Consider the following 20,272-nt stretch of genomic DNA (forward strand, 5'->3'; position numbering starts at 1 on the left):
TTTATTGTGCAGGTGGATGAGTACAAAGGGTTATTCCAGGAAGACAGGCTGGTCATGACTTGTAAAGAAACTAACAGATATGAATTGACGAAAAGAGAGCAGAAGAATATTTTAGGTGTGGAGAATTATGTAGGAAAATGCTCAAAAACAAAGCAAAGTGTGACAATATTGTGTTGGCCTGATAAATGGAAAGGATGGATTCTAGATTAAAGATTATGTTAAGAATGGGGGGATTGCAATTGTATGGGGAATATAAAAATAAAATTTATTAATTAAAAAAAAAGTATACATTGAGATCTATAGCATGATATTGATTGTACATACTTAAAAATGTACGTATTTAAATACATGACTATATATATGTGTATATAAAAAAAAAAGATTATGTTTAAGAAGTTACTATAAACTTAAATTCTTGTCCTATGAATAGAAAAATATGATCCAGTGTTTCCTATATTATCCAAAATGTGTTTCCAATAAAAGTTATGAATATTGTTTTGTTCTTATAGAGGCAAGTGAGGAACTTAATGAATTTCTAAATCCTTTGATATTATATTAGACAAAAGGATGCTAAACTCAGTTTCAAATGAATTATTTGAAATGTGAAATAATATTTATGGAAAGAAAATGTGGCTATGTTTGAGCAACCATCCTTTCAAAGGAAGTTTCCTGTGTTTTATTTATGAACTTTAATTGCCCTCCCAGTCTGTGTGAATTGGGCTAGAAAATCACAAATGCAAAAGTCTTCAGGATTGTTTAATCCAAGCCCTGCATATTTTACAATTGAGGAAGCAGAGCGACTGAGGTTAAATGTTTTTTGTAAAACATAGCTAGTCAGTGGTCAAGAAGAAACTTAAACTTCTCTATAGATTTTTAAGGTAATGCTAAATATATATATATACACACACACACATATATATATACACACACACATACACACACACATATACACACACACACATATATAATATACATATATACACACACACTGAAGGACCTAGGATGTCCAAGATGATGTTAAAGAACAAAGGTCAGAGAGCAAAACTTGTTCTAAAGCAATAGTAATTAAAAATGTGTTCTACTGGCATAAAGATCAACCAATGGAATATGACAGAGACTCCAGAAACATATCCACACTGAAACGGTGCCTTGATGTGCACTTCAATAGACTGTTAGTCTTAATTCAGTTGACCCAGCATTATTTATTATCAGCAAAAAAACAACTGAAGAACTTTGACTCCTGCCTTATGCCAAACACAGAAATTAATTTGAAATGGATTATAAACATCACATATTAAAGTTAAATCAATCAAGTTTCTATATAAAACAAAAAGTTTATATAAAACAAAGTCTTCATGACTTTGAAGTAGGTAAAGCTTTCTTAATTAAGACACAAAACTTCTAATCAAAAAGAAAGATATTAATAAATTGGATTTCTTTAAAAATTTCCATTCACAAAATGATTAGTTCCAATCCTTAGGTAGAACTAAAGTGTGAAGAGGATGAAAATTCAAGTTAAAAACTGTTTTAAAAGACTTATATAACATGTAATATATGTATACATATAATTTGAAGTATATCTATAGCTTGTTAAATATGTATTTGTCAAAATATCAAAGTACTCATAGCAAAAAATATAGCACTCTTACAAACAAAAAAGAAAGAAGCAGAAAACTCAAGAATGGGTAAAAGACATTTTCATAGTGTGAAAATGGCTAAGAAACATAAACAGGAACTTAACATTGTACCACAATTAAAAGACATGGCCCAAAAGAGCTAAAGTTAAAAGACTAACAATACCAAGTTTTTATAGTGACTTGAAGCAACTAGAATTCTCTTTCATTGTTAATGGGAATGTAGAAAGGTCACCCACTTTAGAAAACCACTTGCCAGTATCTACCAAAGTTAAACATACATTCAGCCTATGACTCAATTTTCCACTCTTATTTATATACCAAAGAGTAATGAACGCACATGTCTGTCAAAAGTCCTTCTGAGGATGGTCAGAGGAGCTTCATTCAGAAAGACCAGATTGGGGGAAAACCTATAGTTCATCAGTATTAGCATGGGTAAATAAATTTATGAACTATTTATATAATGAAAGGCCACACCTTAATGAAGAACAAATTACAGTATCAATGAGTCTCACAGACTTAATGTTGAATAAAATAAGTCAAATTAAGAGTACAGCCTGCATGACACCATCTATATTAAAATAAAATGTGGGACTGATATACAATAATAGAAGTTAGAACAGTAGTTACCTCGGGGTAGGGTGGAGAGGGTGCTCACTAGGAGGGGATACAAGACCACTGAAGTACCAGGAATCTATATCTCCACCTGGGTTTTGCTTGAATGTGTACATATGTAAAGATATATTGAGCTTTATCATACACTAACAATTTATACCTCAATTGATAAAAATTGGCATTGATGTTATTCCCTGAAAAAAGGAATTTATCATTAAAAAACTTGGAGAAAAATTCTGCATCACTTCTTTGGGCTAGCAATGGCTTCAAATATTTGCTTTTGAAAGGTGATTGAGAACCATAGTTCCCAATCCTTGTCTCATCACAGCCCACAGAGATAATTCTGGTGTTTTTATAGCACACTGACAACTGGAAGACAGAAGTCTAGTATCTTTAGCCTCTCTATGTTCTGCTTAGTGTCCTGCAGACATATCAATATTTTTGTTTGTCCAAGTCTATGAAAATACAGAATTTTAGCATTATCAAATGTTGTCATAAAGCAGATGAGTCTAAGGTTGTTGTGGATAACTTGGTACATAGGCTACATTAGCAAATGAGAAGGCCAACAGGCAGACATTGATGGCTTAGTTTACTTTATACAAAAGTTATACTTTGACCAAAGCAAAGAGATATTGCAAAGAGCAATGTGCACTTCCAAGTGCCATCAAATCTTATCAGGGAAAAGCATTTCAATTTAGGTGGAAAAAATGCAGTATTCCAGGGTCTCAGCATCATTTGGATAATCTAGTATACACTCAAGCTAGTGATCAGGCCTTCCCTTGCAATCCTTTGGGCAGAAGACAGTTCAGACATGTTTGTTATTACTGATCTTTATCTTGTCTATTGCATGAAAACTTTAAAGGTATATTAATGATAAATGGCAATTTTGTTTGTAAACATATACTTTTAAATTAAATACATTTTTCTTTTAGTGTAGCCCTGTCAGTTACTTTAAACATATAATTTATTCCAGTTTGATTACAAAGTTTATCCATCTTTCATTCATTGCAGGATTTTTTTCTTATAGGAATTTGCAAAATATTGCAAGAAATTTGCAAAAAGCCAATTGCATGCTATTCTCTCTGCAGATGAAATTGAGGTAGAGAGATATCATTTATGGACTCTTTCACCTTTTCAGAAATATATTTCTTTTCTACCATATCTGAAAATCACTATGTTCTAAAACAAATCTCTTCAACTTCCTAAAAGCATATTCCTTGTCAAATTCAACTTTGGTTGCTTGGAGCATTCGATACTTTTAAGAGATAAAACTCGAAATTTCAACATTTCTAAAATAACGCATTTCTATAAACTTTTGTAAACTACTAAACGTGTCTCTCCCTCAATTTTCCTTCAAAATCAGTCCCTAAAAAGGTGATATACTGTTTGTCACAAAAATGTATATACTGCTAGAGATTGTCTATCTCCATCTTTTACTCTCTTCTTTTGATATGGGATGCTTAAATTGGGGAAGAAATATAATCTTGGTTCATGAGCTGAAAAATATAACGGTAATCCTTTCTGTTAATCATTTTCAAATTAACGGATATTTTCATCTGCCACTATTTTTCATTATGCTTCTTTGAAGTTCATGACTTTACATCTGTACTTTGTTTATGCATCTTTTAGAAATGAATTTGAGACAATAAGTTATTACTTATTGAAACTAAGGCATTTCCTTTGCGATGAAAAGGATTGTGTGATTTATATTTCATTCTAATTCATGGTAGTGTCACCTGGGGGATAGAGTCTCAGAATTGTCTGTACTACAACTTCATGAGTGAATGCAAAGATGAGATTTTCCTCTAAATTTGAAAAGGTTTTCCTCTCTCCCATTCTATCATTTCCATTTTTCTGCTCTGAAGTTTCTATCACAAATGATGAGTTAGGGGAGCTTTAAAAGTCCTCCAGACCAAAGTTTCCCAGCTGCTGTGTGGTGACTTTCTGATATGATAAGAATGGTTGTAGATGCATTGAGATATCATCTCCTTGGAATTTGAAGTGACGAGTGAAGCCTGAAGGAAGTTCCCATTTGATTTTTGTTCTATTACGAGAACAATGTTGAGAAAGACTAATTCTATCTCTTTTATGTTGTAGATAAGCTGAAAAACCCTTTGAGTTTGGAATGCTTTGTTATAGAGTTCCTTGGTTGTAGAGCTTTATTTAGAATCCAGATTTTGTGGCTTTTGCTCTGATGCACTTTGGCCTTGATCTACTTCCTTCCCTCTCTTTGAGTGAGAGAGATTTTACTGGTCAATCTTGGTTTGCACTTTAATTGGAAGAAGTGACCAAATTAATTCCAAACAACAGTTTGCTGAATCCATCCTGAAATTCTCATTACATGCCTTGGCATCAGTTTATATAAAAATACTTTAAGATGGATTCTATCATCACCTTTTTACAGAAGTGGAAATTGGCATTCAGAGCAGTTAAGTGACTTGTCAGAGATTTCATAGTACCTTATTGCATTTAAATGCAGGTCTGTCTGCTCCAAACCTTATGCTCTTTGCACACTATCATGATAACTATGTGTTGGAATGAGAAATAATTGTCATCTTACAATGTACAGAAATTGCGCCTGCCAAGGAAATAATAAAAGATAATTTTCAGCATATGAGAAAAGAAGGATGTGAGGAAGGCAATAGGTGCCCAGGCTAGGTCTAACCTTAAATTGTACCATTGATTAGGTTTGAAGTCTAGAAATTCATAATACCACGAGGAAGAGAGAGAGGGAAAAGGAAGAGGCAGGGGAAGAAGTAGAGGAGAAGAGAAAAATAATTGAAAAAATATCTAGAGTATAAATTTCTTACTCTGAAATGGTCACATGCACTGCCTCTTCTGTTATACAGAATTTTAGGTTAACCATACTACTAGAGATGAGGGAAATTTCTGCTTTATAAAACTTTCCAGTTAATTAATGTGGGATAACTTATAAAAAGTGTGTAGCTTCTAACAAAATCATTTAAATTTGGGTACACAATAAATAAAACACACTATCAGAAGTATGAGGTATTCATTGCCACCTGATGTGATACCATGCGCAATACCTGTACCACCTGTGAAATGTTGAAAATGTTTTATTCAGAATTGAACTAATTACTATTTGTAGATAAGAACTATTGTCTAGTTATAAGAAATACCAGAGACTGAAAAACAAGCTGAATCATACACAAAGAAGCAGAGAGAAAAAGCTGAATATAGTATACTTTGTAGGACCTAGTTTCTGTGAGAATCTAGTATCTGCAACAAGTTAACATGTTCATGATGGGGGCGGGGGTGGGGGGGTCTCAAGAGACATGGTAATCAAACATGATTTGTGGTCCTTCCTTGTTTGGATTTTAATTCAAATAATGTTTTATCTGTCTTATCATATAGCAAACCAACCTAGAAGTTAGAGGATTATAACAATAATTTATTTTCTCACAATTTTTCAATTTGGTCAGACTCTCCAGGACAACACTCTGCTCCATCTGGCCTAGCTATGGTGGCTCATCCAGGACTTCTTCCAAGATGGCCTCATTCACAAGGCTATCACACTGATCCTGGTTGTCAACCTGGAAGGCAGCTGGGACTGTCACCAGACTCCTCCATAGTCCCTCAGGTAGGTCTCTTTACTCACCTGTTACCTGGATTTCCTCACAATAGGATAGCTGGTTTCCAAGGAGGAGGAAATAGAAGCTGGCAGTTCTCTGAAAGTCTAGGTTGACATCTAGCACAGTGATACTTCTGCTACACTTCATTTATCAATCTACTCACATTTTCAGCCCACATTCAAGGGATTGGAGAAATAGACTCCATCTCTCTGTCGGGGAAGTGACTCAGGGAGGTATTTGAAGTTACCAAGGAATAATTTTTAAATGGAGCAATGGCGCACAGGTTATCTAAGAAAATGTCAGTTTAGAGATAGAAAATGAAGTATGTAGGAGTGAAATGACGTATTCTGAGCTTTAAAATACTTTGACAGGAAAAATGATAAGAATAAAAGGGTAGAAGCAGCAACTGTTGAAATAACTTCATAATTTTGGAATATAGGTAATTAGGATATGGAGGGATTATTGAGTTCTACCTTTGAGTATGTGTGAAGATTTTATAGTTGGTATCTTAAAATAATGGGACTTGAAATAATATTATAGTTCTTAAAAGAGACTCTAAGGAAGAAACCTAAAGTTGTAGTTTCATCTGATTTTGATTAAATTTTCATATTAATCTCAAAATATGCCTTAAAGAATACTCCCCCAAATAGTAACTTGGGAAAGCATGCAGAAATAGAAAAACATAAGAGGGGACTGAAGCTGTTGGGAGGAATAAGAAAAAGATAGTCAAACAAAAACGCTGCTTGGTATCGATGCAGAGGATGTCTGTTTCTTTTGTCTGAAAGCAATTGGATGAGGATTCATTATTTTGAGCTTCTGTATCCATATTCAGGCCATGACAGGAAGGGCAAAGGGATTGGAGACCTGACTCTCACCTCACTGACCCTCTACACTGATGCCAATGATTATCAATCCAAAGACCAATTTTTATTTGAGAAGAATGACTCTTTTATAAGCACTCTCAGTCATGTTGCCTGGTATTTGGAATTCACAGCATTCTTAACAACACTCTAAAGCAGAAGGTGCCAATGCATCTCTCTAGGTATTTCTAATTAAAAAACAAGGCACAAGTATAGATACCCTTTCCAAGGATATTAGAAATAAAGTTATTTAAGGAAAAAATAAGGCCTGAGCAACCTGAAGATGAAATGTTATTTGCAAGATCTAAATTTAACTTTTCAAAAATTCCATTTCTGGATATATACTCAAAAGGATTGAGAGCTAGGGCATATATAAACATTTGTATACCATATTCACAGTAGCATTATTCACAATAGCCAGAAGCTAGAAGCTCCTGAGCCAGCCATCAAAGTATGAATGGATAAACGAAATGCTGTCTATATATAGAATGAATATTATTCAGCCTTGAAAAAGGAAAGAAAATAAACAGATGAGCATTGAAGATATTATGTTAAATGAAATTAGACAGTCACAAAAAGACAATAACTGTAGGATTCCACTTAAATGAAGCTCCTAGAATAGTCAAATCCACAGGAATAGAAAGCAAAATGGTGGTTTTGAGGGTTTGGACTAGGGAAGAATGAGGAGTTACTATTTAATGAGTACAGAGTTTCAGTTTTACAAGATTAAAAAGTTCTGGAGATGGATGTTAGTGATGGCTGCATAAACAAAGTGAAATGGATAATACCACAAAACTATACTTAAAAATGGAAAGACAGTAATTTTGGTAATGTATATTTTAGCAACATAAAAATGTGCTTATTTCAGTATCTTTTCATTTGGATATCAAGCATTTTCTTTTAATTTATAGAAAAGAGGGGTGGAAGATGTAGGGGTAGATAGGACAGAGTCTTGACCTACCATCTTTAAAGGGAAGGTGTTAATTTTATAATGAAGAATGATATTTTCCTTAGTATTTGCTTCATATTTTCAATTTAGTTATCTAAGACTATAGTTATTTTCATTACATTTTCCCTTATATTTTAGAAATATTATTGCCACCCCTGAAATATGTTTACATGGATCATGGTAAGTCTCATTCTCTCATTTTATTAATCAGAGTTCCTCATTAATTTAGGAAATCGTTTGTTCAATAAAGACCTATCTCATTTGATAATGGTTTCTGAATCCCCTGGATTATGGAAGGGATTTTACTTTGTAATAATCTACCATGAGAACTATCCAAACAGCTGTGAAGGCAGGAGACAGCTACAAGGGACAATCAGATTCTTCAAAGCTCAGGAACAAAGGATTGAAACAGACAAAAATGAATCTTTTCTGCTTTTCACTGGTAAGTTTCTTTATATGCACATTTATATCCTCATTTTCTCATTTTTATTGATTGTTTTGACCAAAGGGAATGAAATTAGGATATATACCCTAAACTTTCTATGTGGTGATTTTAGTACATTTAGGGTGTGTTTCATATGAAAGTTCCTATCAGTGAGAGAAGAAAATATGTTTTCATTAAAGTGCTTAAGCCAACTCTATTCGGAGGCAAGTAATTTACAAATATATCTAAAATAATAATTAGTTATGTAATATTTTGATGCTGAATTTCTAAGTATAATCTGGAAGTAGTATTTTAAATATTTTCTTCTATTTCTTACTAGAATGATTTAAAAAATTATAAATATGCTGCGGTGGGGTTACTTACTTTGCGTTGAGACATCCTAGGAGTCAAAATTACATTATTGTTTGAGTAAATGAATTCTGTTCTGTGTAGGTTTGGTTCTACTACCATGGAGGCAGCTTTCCCAGTTACACAGCACTGCAAATGCAAGGTACAATAGACTAATCAGTCCTGTAGTTGTGTTCATTCAAGGGTATAAGCACCTCTCAGGTTCTTTTATTTTTTTCCGTTATTACTTTTTTTTTTTAGCCTGAAGTGGATCCGTGAAAGTTAGCAGGTAGTCATTGACTTAGAAATACTTTGTAAATCTAACCTACAATTGTGACCATCTGCCAATACTAAAAATGGATTTCAAAAATAATTTTATTCATTTCTATCTGTGTTTACAAAAGGGCATTTATGCCTATTCATTGTTTTTTCAAGATGTCGATGGAGATCCTTATCATATGGAGAAATAAAATGGTTTAACTTCGATGTTTGTTTTCTTTCCAAACTGCAAATAAGATTAACATAAGTGCTAGAGATGGCGCTAACATAGGATGTAATACCTAAACAGGAGGCATTTTAAGCAAAGATAAGGGATTTAATCTTAGAGCATCTTGAAAAATAAAATGCAATTGTGAGTCGTGGCAGGCTGAATCATCGAGTTCAAGTTGCCTATATGGTCCCAATTTACAAAATAACCGCCAGTGCTCAACTTTGCTTTGTGCCATATAAATCTGACTGGAGAAATCCCATTTCAGGTGATTTAAGTGGTATTGCACTTTCTTTTCTATTTGATCTAAAAGGGCTATATGTGGTTTATATGAATAAACTTGCCATGGAAATAGGCAGTGAAGCAGCAGAGACAATTGCATTCTGAAATCATTCTGAATGGTACTATAATCAGTATGCTAATGTTTCTATAACATAGCATGGCCTGGCATTCATGTGTAATCCTGCTACTAAGACATACAACCACATAATGAGCATGACTGTCTTTCTCTGTAATAGAGAGAAAGGAGCACACACTCAAAAAGCAGTACTTCAAAGATATGCCTCATGGACTCAATTTGACTGCAGCACTTTCCTGTCTTTTAAAATTGTCCTGAACCAAGGGTTGTTTGATTAGACAGAACCATCACAAACACTAAAATGATTGTGGTCAAGCATTACAAAGTTTATATGTCATCAAAATTATTATTTTCTTTTTTATTAGAAAATGTCCACAAGGTACTTGTGAAAAAAAAAATCAACATCATTTTAGCTATCTTTCATTCCTTCTCATGGAGTAAATAAATAAAATTATTTAGCGTATGGGCTCTCAAGCAGGGTGTTGTAGCACCGTGCTGTGCTGTTAGGAGCTGTGAAAAAGAGGTGGGCTTATAGCTTTTTTCAGGAATTTGTACATAATTCAAAACATATTTTATATGTGCCTGTAGAAATGTGAACATATGGGACACTGCATTTAAAAAAAGAGATTAAAAACTGATTCAGTGGAAAGAAAGATTGTAGAATTAAAAAGTGGAGGTATATATAAATATACTGATCTTTAAATCTCTAAGAAGGAGGAGATTTTATACATGGAGCATCACATAAAGATGACCACCAGGGAAAGCCAGAGAAAGAGTTAAACATCCTATTATCTAAGTCTTGGGGAAAATTGTAAATCTTTGTGTAAATGGAATTTTTAAGAGAAATTTAAAGGCAAACTTAATGAACTACCCATTCTGAACTAAGGATACTATAAATAATCCATTAAAGGTGATTGCTATTATTTTGGATCTATAAACTTGAAATGGGGTCTATCTTTCAAAAGGAGGAAGGAATATCCTTTAATGTATGCCAGTCTGTCCAGAATTTTTCTTAGAGTTTTACATTGTGATGAGGCTTTTAGAAAGCTTCACTGGAAGCAAGATGATTTTCTTGTCGAGCTCATCATATAGTTATTGAGTTGAACATGACTGTGTAACCCAGTAAGGTTACAAATCAATTATCCCCACACCATGTCTTCAGTGATTTGAAATGCCGCCTCTGTCTTTGTTTGGATTCTGTTTTTCTCATTCATTTACAGTTGAAGAAGTTGAAATATAACAGATCATACTTCCTACACAAAAATGTAGTATTAATTAGAGGGATAGATAGAGCTAAAGTTTGTAACATACCCAGTATAATTCATTGGTGTTCATGTAAGCCTTGATTTAGTACTTTGGTTGAACTTGATGTCTCCATCATGTTTCTTGAAGAACTGTTTCATTTTATGCATGCATCCCAAAACTTAAGACTCTTGTTTGAGATCTGGATTCTGCGGAAGTGATGGGAATATCTTTCCTCACTGTCTTGTTCACCGCTGAAAATTGGTATGCCATAAAATTTTAATCCCTATGCCCATGATAATTCAGATAGGGCAACAGATAAAGGTGGGTTTTCAGTTCGATGACTTTTCAAGGAAAATTATTCTGTTATCCATGACTCACACATATCTCAATATTGCAGGAGGGCTCTATGGTCAGTTTATATGAGCCAGTCCCAGAATAACAAGCTAACCAAGAAAGCGCCTCGGGTAGAACTGGTTCTGTTCTCTCACCCCTTGTGGAGTATGGAGAAACACTCAGCAATCTTTCCAAGGTGAGTTTGAGTTGAGAGGATTCCGTCTTTATTATATACTTAGAATCACTTCCTTATTGATATGTTTATTCAGCAAAACCCAACGGTTCAGAAAAATTTCATTTATTTTTGTTTTTTTTATTGTCTTCTGCATGCCTAGGCTTATTAAAACGAGCTACCATTTTTCATTTATTGAGTATGCCTTAGGTAATTGTATAAGTTACCTTAAACCTCAAAACTACCTTATGACAAAAAAAATAATTATACCATTTTCTGATGAGGAACTTGCAGGAGAAAAAGGCAAAATAAATTGCTAAAGGCTATAAACTATTAAGTAGTAAAGCTGATGAATAGTTATCTGTAGTTTACTGGTTAAAAAAAAGAATTGGGATTGGGGCAGTGCCAGATCTGTAGCATTTGTCACTTGCCACAATGTGGTATAAGTTCTCCTACCATGGTCAATTTAAAGCCACTAATGATTTAATAGCAGGCTTACAATAACTATTTAATTATTAATTGCCTCTAGTGCCAACTCCAGTACACTTGCTGTTCAAAGCTTGTGCTAAGCACTTTACTCAGCTGCTTCTTAAATTTATGTACACCATAAACTTACAAAACATGAATATTACTAAGAATGCAAATTCAAAGAGTTTTGTGAATTACCTTTACAATTCTAAAAAGTAGAGTTTTTTGTGTTCTGAAAAATTGGTCCTGTTCCCATTTAAGAGTGTTCTCTTAGTCAGTTGTGATGTATTTGAATTAATCCCATACTAATGAATTTATTTTGCTTCTATTCTGGCTTAAGACATACAAAATAGTCTGTGTCTGTAGCAAATAAAGAACATTCCTATACTTAAAGGTTTAGAGATCATCTCCTAACACTATAACCAGACTTCTTCCCAATTACAACATAAAAATTATTAACTATCATTTATTCAGGACTTCCTGTTTTAAGGGACTGTACTTGGTGATGTGATATATGAAATTATTTGTGTTCATCCTCACAATAACTTTAGTGAAGTTTAGAAATGTTGAAATGTGTTAAAGATCTTTCCCAGTTATAAAGATGATCCAAAACTAAATTACAGAATTTTTTCTCCTGTAATCTAGAAAAAGGATTACAGTAAAGTGCCTTCTAATTTTGCACCTAACTTTATACCCTACCTATTTTATTCTTTGAGGACACTGAAAACTTCTAACTTACATCTTATAGAAAGTATCTGTTTCTCAAAGACTTACATCAACTTAAAATGCAAGAAAAGATCAATTCATTTCAATTAGTAAAAAAAAATAGTGCTGGAAACTCTTTTTCAATATCCATGTTGATTTTGACAGATATTCATTAGAGGAAATAAGAATATATATTCCATGTTACTATGTGAGAGAACAACAGTTTACATGAAAACTATCCATTGGCATTAAAAAAATGTATGTAAGGCGTTTTACTTTGTAATTGAAAAGTTGAATAGGCTGAAAAGCCTGAAGGTATTTCCTTAAATGTGTGAGTTTAACAATTTTGCAGGAAAAATAATATCAAGTCAATGGTCAAGCAATCTACTAAAAGTTTTTTCTAATTTCACTTACATTGCAAAGTACATGAGAATAATAGAAACATAATGTAAATTGCTACAGCTTTCTCTCCATACACACATACATTTGTGTATATATCTCCATTTTAAGATATCTGCACAATATAAATGTATCTATGTGTAAATATTCACACTGCAATGTTAACTGGTTCAACACTGAGTCTATTGTTTCATTATTGAATTTTCCCATTCCTATTAAATAATCATTAATATTTATTTTTTCCTAATGAAAATTATTTCATGGTTTGGATAAAACTGTTATTCTTTTATAAAACTTAGTGATGTAGAACTTTACCTGAAGAATGGAGGCTCTTTTCTTCCTATTACTCTCAAATCCTTTTTAATTTTAAATTTAAGGGAAAGAGGTTTTGGACCAGCTTCAATAGTGTCAGAAAAATCTTATTCTTTTTAGATTCATGTTCTAGAAATACTATGAAAATAATAGGCTCAGCCAAGTATAGTGGTAATCTTCCTGGGGAGGAAGGGACTCTCAAACTCCTTAGCCACAAACTGACAGCGCATCTAGTTGTTACAGTAGAAACTATAGCCCATTCTGAAAAGAATATCAATTGCCACATGAATCGGAAAGAAAAATCAAAATGAGAGAAGAATCCTAGGCTTCTTGGCTTCCCTTAAAGGTGTTTTATTTACACATACTTATTAGGTGTTTCACTATGTGGAATCATTGCTTTAAATTAGATGGGCAGCAACATAGATGCCGAAAGAATGGTCCAGAATCTCAAAGGAGATAATCTCATGTAAAACAACTGCACAATTAAGGGTAGGGTAAATGTTGAAGGAAAAGGAGTTTATTTGGGGATTTTAAGTGAGGAACATCATAAATATCTGGTTTGTATTGCAGTTCTAGGACAGGATGGTCATAGAGAGGGGTCCAAGGAGAAACTGACTTACAATATAAGAATTAATTATTTAATTTTATAAAGGGGTAGTAAAAATGATCCACCCTTTTTTTTCTTTTTTTTTAAATAATAAATTTTATTTTTATATTCCCCCATACAATTGCAAACCCCCCATTCTGACCCCAATCCCTCCCCTCCCGCCCCCCACCCCCCAAAAAGTGTCTCTAGTTCATAGTTTTTTGTTGATTTTGATTTTCACTTTCTTATATTCATTTTCCTGGTCCCTGATTTAAGTTTTCTAGATTCCTGCTATGAGTGAGACCATCCGGTATTTTTCTTTTTCTTTTTGGCTTATTTCGCTGAGCATGATCCCTTCCAGCGCCATCCATGTTGCTGCAAATTGCATGTGTTTATCTTTTTTGAATGCTGAGTAATATTCCATGGTATATACATGAACCACATCTTCTTGATCCAGTCATCTATTTTTGGGCATTTGGGCTGTTCCCAAAGCTTAGCTATTGTAAACAGTGCTGCTATAACCATAGGGATGCAAGTGTTCTTTGGAATTGATGTTTCTGTGTCCTTTGGGTAAATACCTAGGAGTGGAATTGCTGGATCATATGGAAGCTCTATGTTTAGTAGGTCCAGAAATCTCCACACAGCTCTCCATAGTGGTTGGACCAGTTTGCACTCCCACCAACAGTGCAGAAGAGTTCCTTTTTCTCCACAACCTCACCAACATTTGCTGTTGCTAGTTTTTTTAATATGTGCCATTCTCACTGGTGTAAGATGGTATCTCATGGTAGTTTTGATTTGCATTTCCCTGATTACAAGTGATGTTGAACAAAAAATGATCCACTTTTAGTGTATTAGCAAAGTGAGGAAACTTTGGAGGGCTACAACCCAAAACAAATTATAGAGTGACCATGAATCTAAATAAATGTGCTGAAGAAAAGCATACTAGCATAAACAAGGGTAGGCTACCATATTATTATAATAGTAGTTAAAATGTAAGCTGTTACTGCTTGATTCTGTACCTATTTTAACACCTCCTTATTATGTCTAAAGCTAATAAATTATCTTGAATTAGAATAAGAGAACATAAAACACTTGTATCTCTGCCAATTTAGGGTTAAGTAGATCAAGCCAGAATTATGTGGTTTGTCATCTATATTGGGTGAAGTAAGCAAATAATTGTCAGTCTTCCACTTCATTTTGTATCTCATAAATTGAAATGAAATTTGAGCCTTTTCAAAAATGTATTTACTTGTGGGGCAGGGGCAGGTATGTGTTGGACAAATGTAGTAAATATCTGCAAGCTAAATGAATGGATGAGTGAAGTCATTAACCAAGCTAAAGAGATTCTTAATAATGGAGAATGAATGCTGTGATGTCAAAAAGCACGAGCTTTGAAGTTGAGCAGATATGAATTTTCCTTGTGCCTCTATAAACCATCTGATCTGGGAAAATTGCTCAAACTCTCTAGATCTCAGGATCCTTTTTTTTTTTTTTTTTTGGTAGAATGAGAACAATCTTCTGTGTCGATTTCATAGAATGCAAAACTTTGTGAAGAAGCTAATTTCCTCTAGCTATTGTAGGCCGGAAGGATTAAGCACAGATATCAGAGAACCAGGAGAAGTGTTAATGAGGCAGACCAGAGCATGGGTGACAAGCTAGCCTATGAACGTTCCATGAATGAAGAACAACTTCTGCATTTTAAAAAATTATTCAAATGTTAAAAATAAAAATCTGAAAGATCGCTGCATAGAAATTTTGTGGTCACCATTTCTACCTGGTTCTTACAGAAGAAAGTGATAATCCTATACGGTTAACAGACACAAGTTTGCCAATTGAGGATTTGAAAAGTGGCAAGTCCAAATGCACATGGCAACAGATGTAAAATATGATACTATTTTTAAAGGTTTTGTATTAAAAACAATGTAGTATATTTGTTATTATATATCGGTTATCTGTTGAAATGACACTATTTTAGATAGTCTCCTTCAACTAGATTCACTCATTTTTTTATCATGGTTACTAGATAAGATGTCCACTTCACATCCCACCTTCCAAATGCCACATGGATATTATTTTCTGCCAAATTTAAATTATATCTGCTATTCAAGCTTCAGGAAACTTTGTGAAATGTAGGTCTTACTTTCATACCCTCTGATAGAGGAAGGTGCTCTACATGGAAGATGAGATGTTTAATGTTAATCCACAATGTCCATTACACTTCCTTTCTATCATCTTTTCATCCTTATTATAATTGGCACCACTAAGCTCAAAAAAAAAAAAAAAAAGGCAGTTGCCCTCTTACTTTTGGAATCCTTTGTAGTGGGTTGGGAGGATGACTGACTTTCTGAAGGTGGTTCTCTTTTCTCATCATAGACAATAATGTACATCATCCCTACCTTATACTTAGTTATTAACATTAAATGAATTACATATAATAACTTTTCTGCAAAATTTGGATCTTATAAAGTGGTGATAAATTAAGACTATTTGAGTGAAGATGGAGAAGAAAGACAAAAAATAACAAGACTCTCTAATACCATTATAATATAAAATAAATGACAAAGAAGTTATAAAAAAATTGCTGTAATTTCTGACAGTCATTCACAACAGTGGCTGGACTTCAGGGTTACTTGAAGATATAGATATCTAGCCTCCATGTGGACCTGCTGCATTCGTTAGAATATATTAAAGTAGCTTGTTCTGTAGAATATGATGCAATTCACAGATATAATTTTTGATTTTCTAGTGATCATAATGAAATTGTTTAAAAGGAGAAATAGGTAAAATTAAATATTATATTGTATTTAAGCCAATGCTTCCAAAATAGTATCGTGTCATTAATATAAAAATTCAACATGTAATTAATGTAGAAGTTCATAAGATACCTCATTTTAAAACTAATATTTTGAAACTTGGTGTGTGTTTTAAACTTCTCAATTTAAATGCTAAAGTCTCAATGACTATAATGAAATTGGGTGGTAATCAAACAATAAAAATTATGTACAGTTATTCTTCAAATTACCATGGATTAAGTTCTGATAACCAATTGCACTTTGAAAGTACTGCAAGTCAAAATGCATTTAATTCACCGAATACACTGAGCAGCATAGCTAAGCCTAGCCTACACTTTAAATGTGCTTGAAACAGTTACATTATGAGCATCATATAGTGGAAAAATCATTGACCCATAGTAAGTCTAGGACCATCTATATTTTTTACCCACCTTCAGCATTTAAATTAAATTAAAATTTACTTCTTCAGTAACATCAGTCATATATCAATTGCTCAGTAGCCACAAGAGGCTAGTAACAGCTTCTATATTGGACAATGTATAAGAATAGAGGCATGGAATTGATGGTGGTATTAGGGCACCAAGTAACCAGGTATCAATTCTCCATTTCTCTTAAGGAAGTGTAGATATTAAAGTCTAAAAATACTTGATGAAAAAAGAAGCTACCAGAAGGAAAGGGGTAAAGTGGGTGAGTTTGTTGGATAAAGAAAGTCAGCAGGATAGCCATGGATGTGAGTAGACTTTCGGTGAACAGAGTGTAGTATATGCTCAGCTGATTTTTAATAAAGACACCTGAAACCCATATAGTGTCATAAACTATTGTTTCTTCAATAATTTTTTAAAAATATTTGATTATAGGACCTCCCCTGGTAGTGTAGCGGTTGAGCGCTGGGCTGCAAAGCTGCCCACAGTCTCTGCAGCGCTAGTTCAATCCCCGGCCGCCAGGTGAGTGACCCACATGGCGCGCAGACCTCTCCTGCCGCCTGCTGCTCCCCTCAGCAGTGTACTTCAGTCCTTCTGCCTGTTATGCTCGCTGCTCTGGCTCTGGTGAATTCTCTCACCCTCCCGTGCTTCTGACTGTACCCAGTGCTTGTATAAATAAATAAATAAATATTTTAAAAAATTTTGATTATATACATCTATTTATATATATTAATCAATGAGGAAACTGATACTAGTGACCTGTCTGAAGTGACCAGTGGAGTCGAAACTGTAGCTCTGACTTCCCAAATACTAACTTGCTCTTTGGCTTCTCTGCCACAAATTGTGTGTGTGTGTGTATGAGAGAGAGAGAGAGAGAGAGAAATAAATGCACACACGAGAAGAAGAAAAGGGTGAGTGGGACAATGTATTGTTTCTGGGAAATAAATAGTGAAGAGGAAGGGAATATAGGATGACTAAGAACCAAATCTTATATATGCTAAATGTTATTTGATGATACAGTGGACATAGCACAAGAACTTGAGATGGGCAATGAAGTTAATAGACTTGAATTTTATTCCTGTTCCCTAGACAGCTGAGTACTACGTGTCCTTGAGAATGTTATTGAACTTCTCTGACCCTAAGTTTTCTGAGCAATAAAATATGGGTAAAAATGTCTGTCTCTTGGTTTGAAGTGAGGATCAAATGTTATAACACACGTTAAGCACCTGGCATAATGCATGTTAATGTTCATTTTCCTTCCTTGTGCAACCCATCACACCAGGGCAGAGTGATCCTTTAATTTAATATCCTTGATTAAATGACTTTAAGTCAAATTCTCAGTTGAGCTTGGATGTCCTTTTAAAATAACTGCTCAAAATAATTTGTAATCAACACTCCTTTCCTAAAGGCATTGATTTTTACTGGGCTGGACAAGAAGAAGCAACAGGATTTATTGTTGATGTGCATTAGAAAACCCAAGATTTTAATCTCCACAAATTGCCTCATATCATGAACACCCAGGTGCAGAACAATGTTTAAAATTCAACCCTCGATTTCCACCACATGAAGACAACAGTAAACAGGAAAATCTATCACAATGGTTCTCGGTCATCTAATTCATACTTTAGGGGTTTGGGGGATCCATTTTAACCTAAACATTTTAAATGCAAGTTTAATTTTATGTTCTCACTCATCAACATTCTGCACTGATAAAAAAAAAAAAAAAAAAACACCAGGGAAATCAATTAAATTGTTCCCAGCTAGCAGATGTTAATGACAGAGTAATATAGCAGACTCAAACATAGTTTTAAAGACAAACGATATGATGCATGTCTTAACAGTTAGACAGAGCTCAGCATTAATGAAGCCAAGGTCAGAGGTTTAATCCCCTTATGTCCAGTTAGTTTTGCTCTGTTCCATAGCCACTGGCAGTATTCATGACCTCAGTCCACCATCTTGGCTATACAATGCATTTATCATAAAGGAATCTGGGTTGGAGAATGAGGAAGCACAGACGTAAAGCATTACCCATTACAGGAAGAATAACTCAAAGTAAAAATACCCATGCTGACCAATAGTCCATATACCCATGAAGATCTTTTTTGATTTATTTATTTATTTATACAAGCACTGGATACAGTCAGAAGCGAGGGAGGATGAGAGAATTCACCAGAACAAGAGGGGAGGGCAGAGCAGACAGACTGATGAAGAAATACACTGCTGAGGGGAGCAATGGGCATGGCAGGAAAGGTCTGTTGCGCCATGTGGGACCCTTGCCAGCGGCCGGGGACCGAACTGGCGCTGCAGAGGCTGCGGGCAGCTTCGCAGTCCAGCGCTCAACCACTGCGCCACCAGGGGAGGCCCACCCATGAAGATCTTCCTTCACTATAAACAATCTTCAGGAAACTAGTGCAATCCTCTGCTTTCAACTTTGGATAATCTGTTTGGCAATGATATGAGTATTAGGAAAGAAAAGTGAGTTCTTGCCCTGGTTTTGTTTCTACATAGTGCTGAATAAGTCACGACACTCTGGATTTCAGTTTCCACTTGTAAAAGATAATAGGGTTAGACTAGATGCTTTCTAAGGCCCCTTGCTACTCTAAAATGGTTCTATGAACACATTTTGATTTTTTTTTGTAAAGTGGGAGTGTTGTTTAATGTAAAAATACCATTATTTCCCTTTTGAAACTGTAGAATATAGCCTTGAAGAAACCTCACTGCATTACTTCAGAGTTCTCTAGACAAAGAGAAATAAAAAAGAGAGAAATTTATTTTAAGGAATTGGCTTGTGTGATAATGGGGGTTGGCAAGTCTGAAATTTGTAGAGTAGGTCAGGAGGTTGAAATCCCAGGAAGATTTGATATTGCTAGAGTCTGAAGACACTGTATAGGTAGAATACTTTCCTCCTGGGGTGACCAGTTTGTTGTTATTAAACCTTTAACTGATTAGATGAGATACACCCACATTATGAAGAGTAATTTTTTTCTCTGAAGATTTACTGATTTAAATATTAATATCCTCTAAAAAAAAATACCTGCACAGCAACCTCTAGGCTGCTATTTAACCAAAGACCTGGATACAGTGGCCTAACCAATTTGACACATATATAACCATCATATCTGTCCTTTGGTATTTATGTCCATCTATAAATTTCTTTCTACCTTCTTTTTGTTTCCTTGCCGTCTTCCTGCCTTTTTGCCTTCCTACTCCCCTGCCTTCCTTCATTCACCTTTGTGTGTAACATGATTCCAGTGGAATTTAGAAAAGATGATAGCAATTCATTACCATGATTAGGTTACAAAAGACTGTAACTTCTATCTTGCTAACAGATTTTCTCCATTTCCTTTTTGGTTTGCATATTATGATGACACAAGATCCTATCCAGTAGAGATTCATGTGGCAAGGAACTGAGAGCAACATTTAGCCTACATATAGCAAAGAGCAGAAGCCTTCATTTCTATAGCCCTCAGAAAACAATGCTGCCAACAATAACAGAGAGCTTGGAAGAGATTTTCCCTAGTTAGGTCTTTAGCTGAGACCTCAAAGCTTTGGGCCACTAGCTTGATTGCA

General features: G+C 34.4%; 1 protein-coding gene across 1 annotated transcript in view; it reads left to right on the forward strand.

Annotated features, from left to right (window-relative positions):
• Positions 1-7,951: 7,951 nt before the first annotated feature.
• Positions 7,952-20,272, forward strand: part of SAMSN1 (SAM domain, SH3 domain and nuclear localization signals 1) — a 122,923-nt gene continuing 110,602 nt past the window's right edge. The window contains 2 exon segments of the mRNA XM_054700352.1: positions 7,952-8,093; positions 10,911-11,042. Coding sequence (XP_054556327.1) covers positions 7,974-8,093; positions 10,911-11,042 — 252 coding nt within the window. The 5' untranslated portion in view covers positions 7,952-7,973.

Source organism: Talpa occidentalis, unplaced genomic scaffold, assembly GCF_014898055.3.
Source record: "Talpa occidentalis isolate TD23 unplaced genomic scaffold, MPIMG_talOcc4v2.1 talOcc4.4, whole genome shotgun sequence".
In the NCBI taxonomy this organism is placed as follows: domain Eukaryota; kingdom Metazoa; phylum Chordata; class Mammalia; order Eulipotyphla; family Talpidae; genus Talpa; species Talpa occidentalis.